Consider the following 13,879-nt stretch of genomic DNA (forward strand, 5'->3'; position numbering starts at 1 on the left):
CACCACAAACATACAGAGTGCAGTAATGTTTCAGGGATCTCTTTTACAATTGATCAATTTGCCTAATTTTGAGACTTTATCTTAATTACTGTACTTTCATAATACATATATTTATGTTCAATGTATGTCATCCTATTACTCTTTTCATTTCTTATTAACTTTTGTTTAATATTCTATATATATATTTTTAGAATAATTTTGTTGAATTTCTACATAGAAAAGCTCACATCAGTACTCTGAATGCAGTGTGTGAAAATATATATGAATTAACTTGAAAATAACTTACAATTTTGCTATTCCTAGTCTTTTCATCTAAGAACATGGTATATTGCATGTCTTCTTTTATAACTCCCAGTAAGTTTCACATTTTTCATAGGTTCCATGTAGTTCCTGCTATGATACTTCCTAAGTAACTCAGGCATTTCATTGCTGTTTTGATGGAATCATATATGTATGTTTGAATCATACACCTGAAATCAGTGCTCCCATTAATTCTGGGAAAGTTATTATTTCTTGAATTTTCTGAGTACATCATTATACTCCTACAAATAGTAATTATATCTTAATATTTGAATATTTACTCTTCTTATTTATATTTTGTTCATTATTATAGTAGCCAAAATTTGTGGAATTGTTTTAAACAAACTGTCGTGATAACAAGCAAGGCTGTATTGATCATTTACTACCATTCATTTTAGATAGTATTAAGTTATTCATTATCAATTATTAAGTAATTATTAATTAACCTAAAAATGAAGCATTCTTTTCTTTTACTTTCCATATCTCGAGATTTTCTTCTAGGGGTACAAAGATGCAGTCAAATTTTATATACAACCGTGTTCCATTTTACTGCTATTTGTAATGGCAATGTATCAATGACCTTCAATGCTGAGCCCTCAACATATGGTTAAACAATGGTTCATTCATATGACAGGTTATCATAATTTTTTGAAACTTTAATAAGATGCTAGAAATGTCTGAATTTTAAGGTTAAGTCAAAATTTAAAATATAACTTTTATTTCTAGCATTCCAATTTTTTTAAAAATGTGCATACACATAACTGCAAAAAAATCTAACAAGCATTAATATTAATTATACCACTGAGTCATGGGATTATTGGATTTTTTCTTTCTGATCTAAATTTGTATGAGGAGAATTACTTTGACAATAAAGTAGGAGACACTGGTAATGACAAACAAAAAAATACATGAGACTATGTTCTTGTGCTCTAACAGTAAGCTACAACCTTGACTTCTGGACAGTCAAATCACCGCAAACTATAATATGTGTAAATGAAATAAACACTGGAAGCTTATCAAATGTCATTGTGAGAATCTATTTTTGTACAAAGTTGTCTATCTATTACTTTTGTAAGTACAACTAGCATATTTCTCTTGCAAATCCTTAGCTAGCCTAGCTTATTTGATCAAATCCTTTACATATATTTTTTCTGATAGGAATACAATTTTCTTTATTTAAAGAAACTAATTCTGCCATGATGGTAATATAGGGCAAAATATAGATTCAAATAAAACAAAAATATAAGTATTAAAATGTAAATAGTTTATTTTCAATTTATCAATTAAAAACATGAAATAGAGAATGAATTAATCCTATGTTTCAATAGGGCCTTATTCTATACTGTCGAACTAAAACAGATCACAATATAATATATACTGTCTTATTTGCATGACAAATCAATGAGACTCTTTCTTATTGCATTTCAATTTTTTATTTGGTCATTAAGTAATCATTTCCCAATCAGAATGGAGGAAATAAATGTATGAAAAATGCACTATGGCTATTTATATTAAATTATAAATATAAGAGAACTATTCTTAACGTTGAGAATGAAAGTAAATAGCAATGCAAAGAAGAGGAAAACAGATAATTAGTTATTTATATATTATATATCAAAATACTTTGAAATTCATTCAACATCAAGTGTATGATGACCATCCTAGTGCAGTCACAGTCTACCCCAAAGTCAAGAAATACAAAAAAATATGATCCTAAACCCTCCAAATAGTCACAGTACATAAAATCTGAAAATAAAAAATGTTATTTTATTCTCAAGGTATACCCGTGTTACTCATAGAGTATCACTACAATAAAATTCACATATAACATGTTTTGCAAGGGCAAAGGCAAAATAAAACTATTTTCCAATTGCCAGCCTGCATACCGAATGCGTAGGGAAGGCTCCTAAACACATTCTTACAAAGGAAAGCTGTCAGGCATGCATAGTAAATATTGTGATATTAGAGACTGCATAGTTAACTTTTGAAATATATATTTTGAATTTCAGTACCGAGTGGCTAATGTAGATGGTGTTGGATGTGTTCGCAGTAACCTCATATAACATGATAATGACAAAGATTTTTCTGTATAACATATTTGACCATAAAAACAGTGATATTACTGCAAGTATGACAAATTGCCTAGGTTGGCAAACATTATAAACATTTAAAGGATGATTAATTTCTAAAAATAACAAAGTTAAGCAGAGCTTAGAAGTCAACCTGTCTTTTTCACAATTAATAAAACATGACTTCATAAAAAATTATGAGGTAGTACGTTGTGTTATAAAATGTAATTTTGTACTTTCTCAAGCTTTACATTTTATTAGAGGTTAAAAAATATTTTAAATTATTATTTTAAACCATTGACACATTAAATATTATAATTGTAAAAATAGTTAATAATAAAATGCAAATTACATAAAAACATATAATACGAAATATATACGCCTTTGACCATTGTTTTGTCCCTGCTAAGAACTATTTATAATAATTAACTTCTTGGACATAATAAAGAGCAGGTTTGCCTGTAAAGTCCATTAATATATAAATATTCATTCAACTTTAATGACAAAAAAATAGACTTGCAGAAAAAAGTACACATATGGTGGTCACAGAAGAATTGTTTTAAATTCTACTTTTTTCTGCAAAGGTACCATAAAAAGTATTGTTCCTTTTAGCACACAGTAAGCTCCAATGATCCTGTTTTCTATCTTTTTAATTGTGACAGTTTCTAAACACAGTTTAATTAAGATGAGATGCAGTTAAAATATTTGAGCACCCCAATCACCTTCTCAACTCCCAACCCATTGTGGCTTGTGTGACATCCCTCCCAGGACCAGATGTCCTAGTCCAGGTCCTACACTGAAGCATATTGCTTTACTGCCAATAAGGATGAGTCCCAGGTGCCCATGTTATCACTTGATTTTTGTTCTCCGATTCCCCCTTTTTCTCTTGCTCCCAACAAGATCAATAGAACAAAAAAACTTTTATCTTCATGCAACACTACATTAGTTAACAGCAAAGAACTGGCCACCTGCTTTAGCTGCTTCTCTTTACTTCTGCCAGGTCTCATTGCATTATAGATAAGGATTTTATGGCTGTACAAGAAGGGGGCACAGTCATGGTAAACAGAAAAAGAGAAATACAGAGGTACACAGAGACATAAAATATGGACAGATAAACACAGACCTAGAGACATTTCTTAATTTAAAACTTGTGTGTGTGTGTGTGTATATATATATACACACACACACACACAATGTGGATATACTAATTAATTTTGTTTTCCTATAAAAAACACTGGCCAGACTTTCTAGGATGATGTGGGAGATTATTCAACTAATGTAAACATTATTCAGAATTAATTATTCAGCTTAGTTTCTAATTTTACCCATGTAGAAATCATGCAAAAAATGCTTCTCTGACAATTATATACTACCAATTATATACTACTACCACTGACAATTGACAACTATATACTATATTATTATATACTGACAATTATATACTAAGCCTTTATATATATATACATATATATATATCAGTTTGATAATAATTTTGTTTAGACACTAGTTTTAAAATTTTCTGGCAAAACTTAAATGCTGAGGTCCAAGTAGCAAAAGATTTCAATTATCAGGGTAAGAATAATGATAATTATGCATTTTCCTTATGTAATGCTGAGAGGTTTAGTTCTATTTCAAGGTAGTTAGGGCAGGAAAATAAAATATAAAGATTTATTGAATGCCAAGCACTATGTTAGAAACTATTCACATATCATTCCATCAATTTTTTAAAATAACCGCACGTGGAGTAAGTGTTCATTCTTGCGGATGAGAAGTAGGTTTACAAATGTTTAAGTTACTGTAAGCTTGAGGGAAAAATTAAGAATCTTTTGTTCACTACCTTACCTTTAGCAACTAGCACAGTTTTCTGGCTCATAGTCTATGATAAATGACATGTGTTAACTAGTTTACCAGGTAACAGTGTTACAGTGCTTGTAAGCAGTAGAGCTGAAATTTTATCTCAGGTCTGTTAGACTTCAAATCCCAGTCTGTCTGTGCCCAGAACATGGAAGAAGCAGGTAATCTACTTTTCTGCCTTATCTGCTCCCAAAGGACCAGGAGAGTTGAGGTGGGATTTCTTCTGTAGGGAAGAATGGCCTTGATAGTAACTGATTATCTACTGGCATTAAGACCAGAGCTTAAGAAGCTAAGTCCTTTGTTTTAAAACCTCTCTGGGTCTCATGTGCAACTTTAGTCAAGTTCTTCTGCCACTTGGTACCTCACGGATTTTACTATAAGAAGTTAATGATAATAATAATAAATAACATTAAACCCATGAGAATGTTGTGATAATTAATTGTACCAATACCTCTAAAGTTTATGGCTTCAGAATTTATAGTCATCATTATTATTTACTCTGGAGAAAAGGCCAGCAATTCGGGTGATATCCAGAAAAGTTAATTCTCTATGGTCTCAAGGACAAATGAAGCTAGGCATCTCAACAGCAGTAGGCAAAGAGATGCTATCAGGGGATGTTTTGGAAACAAGAGTACTTCTATAACTGAGACATCCACATTACCTCAGTCCTCTTAGGTTTCGAGCTATATGGTATTCCTTTAAGCCAGGACTGGGACTCTAAGCTATATGGGACTCTAAAAATGCCTATCCTATTAGATTTCATCACTGCTCAAAGGTACACACACTCCTCTGTTTATGAGTATGCTGGATTCCAAAAGGCTGCTCAAGTGAAGCCCTTTATTTACAAGCCCGAAGTGGTATCACAAAGGCAATGGAGAAAGCCTCCTATGGAAGGCAGACAAAACTGATTTGCATTTTCTCTGGTGTGAAGTTTTAAAATACTTACACAAGGTAATAAGAATAAAGTTTATATATAAGTGGAATGCTTCTATATTGTTTATCCTGATATGGTTCAAAGTCAAGATAATATAAGGTAGTTCACATCCAATGGAAAGAATTACTTTAGTTTTTAGCCAAAATGTTTTATAGGCTCAATATTCTCTGTGCCCTATTAGGAGTTTTTAAATACTTCTCAGAGTTACTTGGAGAGATTTTGTGTGTGTGTTTGTGTGTGTGTGTATGTGTGTTCAGTACAGGCCTTAACTCAAGACCTATGCTCTAAGCCTAGCCATGTTTGGGGCCCACTGAAATACACAGTAGGTGTCAGTTTTTGGAGACCAGAAATTTCACCTCTGAAAAGGGAGTCTTTCTCACAATATCTATTTCTGCTATTTTTAACCTATCTTGCTCTAACAGTGCAATTTTAGACTGACTTTTTAAACTTGACTTGTACATAGAGTTTTTTTTGTTTTTTTTTTTCTGAATATCAACATCAAATGAAAAAGCTCTCAGGGTTAGCTAATTCCTAGTTGTTACAACTTACTGGCACAAAAACAAACTGGAGGGGCAGATAGTATGATAAAGGAAATTAATGTGTTCAGTCACAATATCTGTCAGGCACTGTGCTAGATTCTTTACATATACTATTTATTTAATCTTCAAAGTAACCTTATGAGTGAGGTGTTTTTATAACATCTAAAAACCTAATTAGAATCATCTTTAGATATACAGATAATCAGAAAAGTACTTGTTTAAAGCTGTATAATTCTTATACTGTCCCATATCACAAAATGTTGTATGTGCCCAAGTATGTGAGTATGTAAGTGCTACATCAATATAAGAATTAAGGAAAAATTTTGAAATATCTGACAAATTTACATTGTTTAAAAGTAGATGGTTGTATAATTTTACTTTCATTTTTTAAAAAAACACTATCATATAGCAATTTGTTAGAAATAAAGGTGTTAAATCAGGGGAACTTTAGGGAAAATGTCAAGAGAGAAGTGATAATATCCAGTTTTTATACTGACAGCAGAATGCAGAATTCATGTTGAAACTTATATATGAGCCAAATTCGGATTCACATCACTGACGAACTACAATAGATCCCTGTAGTCAATTAAAAACCAAAAGTGAGCTGAAGAGGCTAAAAATGCTTTTCAGCTGCTTGCTAAACTATAATATTCTGAGACCTTCTAAGCAGTGGCAAATACAGCTGTGTCCCTTTTTCTTTGTTCTAATTACCATTAATGTATGAGACAGTGACTATATTATGCCATTTTCATCTTAGTGCAAAACCAATGATAATTAGTAGAAAACTTTAAATTGTGAAAAAGGAACATATATATAGACTTTAATTTGCCAATTTTTAGAGCGATCCCGTGAATATTGTACTAAGTGGTACAGAATTTGTCTTGCTTATTTATTGAATAATTATATGTTTTATAAAATTTGCAAAGGGAGATCATTTCTTAACTATCATACTCATGTTATAAATACCAAGCTGTCTAAATGAACAAAGAACACAGTCTTTTATGAGTATGTTAGCATGTTTCAAGAAAAATACCTTTCTGCATATGTTGATATCATTTTGATGTTGTTGGTTTTTTCCCTTTTTTTGCATTGAAAGCGATGTGAGAATTTTGCTTTAATGAGAGGTTTAATTTTTATTCTGTTTGTTAAAGATTGAGGAGAGTAGTAAACACTCAGAAACAAATGATTACTTGGTTCAGGAAGGTAGATTTTTGAAGTGTTTTCCTTCAAATGTGCATACTTACTGTATTAAAAGTTATTTTACCTACAAAAATATGTAAATAAAAATAATTCACAATAAATGACATAGTTAATAATTCAGATGATATTCCTTAAGTGTGGTAAAACAAAGAATAAAACATGCATTATTTTTTTTAAAACTTTGGTTAGATATACATTTTAAATGGTATTTTAAGAAATCAAACTCGAAATCCTATTTATTGCAGCTTAAGGTACATTACTTACTGCTATTAATATATGGTAGGCAAAAGCTGCAAAATCATAGAGCAAAAATTTAGAAGAAAGGGTCTAGTGTAAACAACTAAGACAACATTAAGCATCACACAAAAATATACTTAAAGGTCTTACCATGAACTATCGGTACGAAGAGCATCATGAAGACTAGTAGCTGTGATGGCCACATGGTCATGTTCTCAGGCATGAGAGTGCCTCAAGAGTGAGTGTTCCAAACTTGAAACAAAATAAGTGTCTTTCTGATTCTTCTGTAGTCCAAGACCGATGATTAAAAAAAAAAAAAAAAGCTCAAAAGGAAATATTCTTCAAAACAGAAACACCAATATCCCAAATCTGAATCCTGCAAATAAGAAAAAAAAAGGGTTATCAAATATAGGTTTTCTCATTTCCTTGAAAATTTCCTTCCTGAATAGAACACCTGTATACTGTCTCCCTTCTTCATTTTAATGAATACATGCATCATGTATAAAAATAAGTAAGTAACCTAAGGTACATTATTTATGCATGTATTAGCACAGTGTTTACTTCCCAGCCCCCAAACTGACTGAAACAAATAATTCAGTCTCGCTGGACAAAGCAGTATAAATATTACTATACTCATTTGTATAATAATTAATGATTAGTTTGTATAATTTGTTAATGTGTTTAAATAGATTTGGTACTTAACTCTGTGTAAACATTTTCCACAAATATAATTTTTACTAATAATAGAGAAGTATAAAAAAAAGAAATCATTCATTACCATTACTGTGTGTTTAAACAAAGTTAAATGCATGAGCCATACTTTCATTCCAGGCCCTAATAATCATTCAGAAATCGTTCCACATATTAACTATATTACTTTTCTAAATATTTTTATAATTAAATTTGTGAAAATTATAGATTTGTGTTAATTAATTATGCTCAACCATGATCAATTCATTCAACAGAAGTTTATTGAGTGTCCGCTGAAATACAAAGCACTGTGCTAGGAACATAGAATAGAATACTGAGTAAAACATGCTACCTATCCTCCAGGATCTTACAACTTAAAATAAGGAATCTGGCTTAAAAGTGTTAAGTGCATATGGAAGACATTAAAAATTGTTAGCATTGTAAAGTTATTTTACTGAACCAAACTGATATAGCTGCTCCCTCTTTAAAGTTTGCACAGACTTATCTTAGGAAGTGAAAATACTAAAGGAACATGACTCAAATTTTGAAGATGTTTATCACAGTGAGCATTTTTAAAACTGATCAAATGCAAACTGGATCTTCCTTTTCTTTCCTTCTTTCCTTCTCTCTCTCTCTTTCTCTTTCTATTTTCTATTCAAGTGAATGGTATATATTTAAAATCATTTCACATTTTGAGTATAAGTTTAAAATATTTCTGGAAAGGAATATTCAAAATAGAGATAATTTACTGAGGATTGTATTAAGCCTCATTCTACCAAAACATATTCCAAAGTATTTTTGAAGTACTTGCCTTTGTTATAAGGCAAAATTACACAGATTTATCTGAATCTCTGGCACTACTATTCATAGCATGGTAATTAAGAGCACAGATTCTGAAGCAAGACAACCCAATTTCAATTACTAGCTCTACTAGAACTAAGACCTTGGGCAAGTCGTTTAAGCCCTCGGTTCCTTGGTTTCCTACCTGCTAATGGTGGGGGAGTAATATTAATTCATATGGTTATATGAACATTAAATAAGCTAAAAACTGTCATTTTAGTTATATACAATACATAAAAATATGTATTGCCCAGAACAGTGTCTAGTATGTAATAAGTGCTATATATCTTAACAGTTATTATACATCTCATTACTTTTCAGTTTTTTCCTACTCATACTTTTTAATGTGGTTGTGTAAGAAGCAAGACCATTTGATAAATCAAGCCAAAAATATTTATTGAGTCACTATTGTACAGACAGGCTCGGAGAACGCTAAATCTGGAAATAACAGATATAATAATTTTCTTTCTAAACTCACAGACATTATAGAAAAATGAAGCTCATAATAAACACTCTCATAACATTTTATTTTTACAAACAGAGACAGCATTGACAGCAAAAAAATGTGGCTGAGATAAAATAAATTATGTAAAAAGGAATCATGTTTAACATTTTTCTTTTGTTTCCTTATTCACACTCTGACTTACAAGAAAACATTTAGAACTTTTCCTTAATTACCATAAGTGGCATAAGTGTTTAACTTTTTCTGAAAATAAACTTGAAAGCAGGTGCTAATTTAAAATTGCATTATTTTACATGCATGTAATAATTAACGGATACTTAAAGGAGGAGACTTAAATTGACTGATGCATCAACAAGTAAGCAATTACCCCCTCACACTCAGTTGTCTTTTTTTCCCCTCTATAACTATGGCATCAAGAGATATGTATATACACACAGACATGTACACACAAACACCTACACACATATACGTAAAATAAATATATACAGTACTGTTTTGCAACTGAAAAAAAGATTGAGGGCAGCCATCTAGGCGAGTTATTTATACATTATTTCAAAAATATACACTAAATATCTACCATGGTGGGTATTATTGAGATCACAAATAAAGTAGAACAATTTTTCTCACAACTCCCACTGTAATGGAAAAGACGTAGTAAATGAAGTCTCAACATAAAGAGAAGCAGTAACATTTTATAGTTCCTATCATATTCCAAGCAATGTTCTAGATTATTATACAATTATATGATTTAAATCTCCATACAAATCTATCAGGCAGATAATATTGTCTCATGTTGACTGAGAAGTAAAATCAGACAATGTTACTCAGCAAGAATTTCATACCAAATGTCTGACTCCAACATCAGTGCTCTTTCCTCTCCCTATGGTAGAATAAACAAGAAGATGTATGAGCATAACCAGGGGTAGTAATTGTGCAAAGGAAGGGGGACAATGTAGCAAGTTTCCAAGGAAGACTTAGGCCTTGCTTAAATGTGTTATCCAATTGCGACAAGTAGAGAAAAAGCGAACAGCATGGATATATGAGGTAGAAGTGGAAGGACAAAGAGAAAGGAGAAAAAGGACATGTTAAAGAAGGAAACCAGCCTAATTATAACATTGTACCTTTTGGAGGAGCCGGAAAATTATTTCCATAGTGAAGTATGAGTATTGCAATTATTAAGTCTAGCTTTAGTGAAAACCAGGATAGTTTATTTCATATGACATAGTATATATTCACCTTGATGAAGCAATGAGAGTTACTTTATAGAAAGGATAAGAAAGTGTTATCTATTATTTATACTAAGGGCTTATTTTAAGATATCACAGTAGGGCATAAAGCCACGGCTACTAAGATTATTTTGCATTTGATTTGAGCATAAGAATTTGTTTTCATGATTACTCTGTAAACAGAGGTGGGGAAAGGAATTTAGATGAATAGAAGATATTACTTGAGGAGGGTAATACGTTTTCACACCCTAGCCTCACCACCCATGGACCCACAGCCCCACAATAATGTGCTAATTTGGGCATATATATAATAAAACTGCAACAGTAAACTATATAAATTTTAATAGATAATGTTCCAGACAAGTATGCTTATAATCTACAGAAAGATAAACTACCACTCTTTAAATACTAACTTAAAAAAAAAAAAAAAGAAAACTTTCTGGGATGATTTTTTTTTTCCAATTTATGTGTTGTCATTAACTTAACCAAACCAGTTTTCACATAAAAGGGATTTTCACTCAAGTCATTTCTGAAACATAGCTCTTCAAAAACACACAGAGAAGAAAAACCAAGAAAAGACATTAGGGGCTCATTATGTCATATATAGACAAAATAATTACTCATAAAAAAGATTTACTAATGATAAAAAGCATTTGAAAAGTCAATTTCAACATGTATTTCCATCTCCAGTGAAATTTCTTTAGCCTTTTCTTTGTACAAAGCTCTGTGTTAACACTATGGGTCAAATGACGAGAGTGTGTCTACAAGTCTATGATCACCGTTTTAAAACAACTTGCAGTAAAATAGGAATGCTAGAAGGTATACTCACCAATAATTAAAGCTGTGCAAAATGTGATATGTGTTATGTGAGATAATCTAGAACATACACACACACACAAACGGCCAGATTTTCTTTTGTATGTAACAGCAAGGGACTTAAAAGCATGCAAACTGAATATTCTGGTGCTAGGCAAGTTTACAAACCTCTCTGACTCTCAGTTTCTTCAACTACAAAAGAGAAAACAATATTCACCTTGTAGGTTGGTTGAGAAGATTGGCGATAGCATAAATTATTGTCTGATGCAGAAATGTCGTGTCATCGTGCATGTCTGTCAGTGCATGTCTGTCATTCGCCGATTCCTTTGTTTCCTTAATTCTTTCAAAACTGAGGAAGAGACCACAAGCCCAACTCCCACACCTTTCACTTACATGTTTAGGAAACTAAAAACAGACTCTCCTTGAGTGAGATGCATACTCAAGAATTCTATGGCTGAATGGTGGCTACTAAAACAATGTGAGATTTTATTTTTTAAAAAAAGGATTTTCAGTATGCTTCTCTTGTTTGAAATATACTTTGTTACTTAGGCTACTAATTTCCAGTAACAAATCAACACATAAAATGCTTTAAAAATTATTATTGAAAGACAGTGTTTCTAACTTTTACCGTAGATTATCACAATATGGCAGTTTTGCCTGTTACCCTATCTAAAACTTGGAAGGTATATATTTCTAATGCAGACTTCGATTAGTTAAGTGAAGTTTATATGTCTTCCAACAAGCTACCTAACTTCACTACACTTCACAATATTCAAAATTAAAAAGTGAGGTTGATTCAAAGGGTCCTAATTTATATCATTAATATTTAAGATTATAATTATGTAACTGTGTGATCTGACTCATGTTCCACTAAATATTTTTTTAAATCACATGTAAAAATAGTCTACAAATGCTTTATGTAAATAAAGTCTTTCCTCATAAACTGCATGGAAAATTCCTTATTTTTTACATTTAGACTAAATTTTGTTCATATCTAGCACAATTATACTCTGAAACTATTTGAATTTTTTTCGCTATTGCTGAAACAAAAGTTCTTCTAAACTTAAGACATTGATTTTACTTTGAGGAAACTGGCACCTTAAATTCTGATGTCATAACTTTTTTCCCATTTAATTTTTTCATGTATCCTTTTTCTCAAATCATATTTGAAAGCTATTTTTACTTTATATTAGCTTTCTTTCTACCCTCTAAATAAAGGTTAGGATTAGAATCTGAATGTCACTCATCTTGGAATTGTTACTTCTATTTTAGCTACTCTTAATCACATATGTACAACTTACTCTCAATTTTTTCCCAAATTAAATTGTATGTTATAATTATACCTTTCCCCTCATAATGGCCTAGAAAAGACACTATAATATCATCTTTATAATATTTTTACATCTCCCCACCTATTAAATGTTCACTTATTACAAATTCTGCTAACTACAAATTTTACTCCATATCAACTTTACAAATTTTTATTAATCTACGTTTCGTGTATTTACATGTTTTGTCATTTAAGTCCTTTTAGAGCTTGATGGCTTTTGCATGTTTGGCATGTACTTTCTCAATATTTTGACTCTGAAAACTGAAGCACTGCAATTAGGTTCAAGGATCTTTCCATTCTTTCAATATTTATGGAGTCAAAGAACTTTATATTAAATAACTATTAAAAAGTATTTAACTATCGAGTCTGATAACAATAAAGAGCTGAATGTTCTAGCAGTGAATACTTTTTTAAATAGTACTAGATCCCTTTGGAGATTCATAGAAAACAAATTCTCCATCATCTTATTTAATATTTTCAAGAAATATTAAATTTGATCAGCCCACATATGTTTTTTCATCACTGTGTTCCAAGAGATCATCACTGAATACAAACAATGTAAACTGTGGTCATAGAAGATATGTGAGATATATATGGCATGATTCTTGCATTAAAGAAGGAAGAGGAGGAAAAGGAGTAGCAGGAGGACAATAATGGGACAGAAAAGAGGAGGAGAAGAGATAATGCAAAAAACTAAAAATAATAAAATTTAAATCCAAATATGATAAAGAAGAGAGTTAAAAAAATAAAGGAGGGGCTTCCCTGGTGGCGCAGTGGTTGAGAGTCCACCTGCCAATGCAGGGGACACGGGTTCGTTCCCTGGTCCGGGAAGATCCCACATGCCGCAGAGCGTCTGGGCCCGTGAGCCATGGCCGCTGAGCCTGCGTGTCCGGAGCCTGTGCTCCGCAAAGGGAGAGGCCACAACAGTGAGAGGCCCGCGTACAGCAAAAAAAATTTAAAAAATAAATAAATAAAGGAGATAACATAGCTTGGAAGGTCTGGAAGACCTGCAAGAAGAGAATGATACTTGTATCATTCAGGATACAAGGATATGAATAGATGAAATTTCACTAAACAGTGGTTGGAGAAAGATTATTCTAAGTTAAGCGTTGTTATGAAAAAAGTTAAGAGCAGGAAAAAGAAACAGCATATTACAGAACTGCAAGTTATCTGGTATGTCAGGTCTACTGAGCAAGTAAGGAACAAGAGAAAATCATATAGACAATGCATTTGGGTAAAACAGGAAAGGTTCTGAGGGCTATACAAAGGAATCTGAATTCAATTTTCTTAGTTTCCAACTATGAATTATGAACATTTAAATAATATTATTTTTTTAATTTTTAAAAGCACAAATTACAGTAATAAATAAAAATCACTGCAA

At 31.5% G+C, this 13,879-nt stretch overlaps 1 protein-coding gene across 1 annotated transcript in view; it reads right to left on the reverse strand.

Moving 5' to 3' along the window:
• ADGRL3 (adhesion G protein-coupled receptor L3) overlaps positions 1 to 13,879 on the reverse strand; it is an 854,596-nt gene that overhangs the window by 569,197 nt on the left and 271,520 nt on the right. The window contains exon 3 of the mRNA XM_060148098.1: positions 7,284 to 7,509. Within this exon, the coding sequence (XP_060004081.1) occupies positions 7,284 to 7,356 (73 nt within the window). The 5' untranslated portion in view covers positions 7,357 to 7,509. The remainder of the gene's footprint in view (positions 1 to 7,283; positions 7,510 to 13,879) is intronic.

This window comes from Lagenorhynchus albirostris, chromosome 4 (assembly GCF_949774975.1).
Source record: "Lagenorhynchus albirostris chromosome 4, mLagAlb1.1, whole genome shotgun sequence".
NCBI lineage: Eukaryota > Metazoa > Chordata > Mammalia > Artiodactyla > Delphinidae > Lagenorhynchus > Lagenorhynchus albirostris.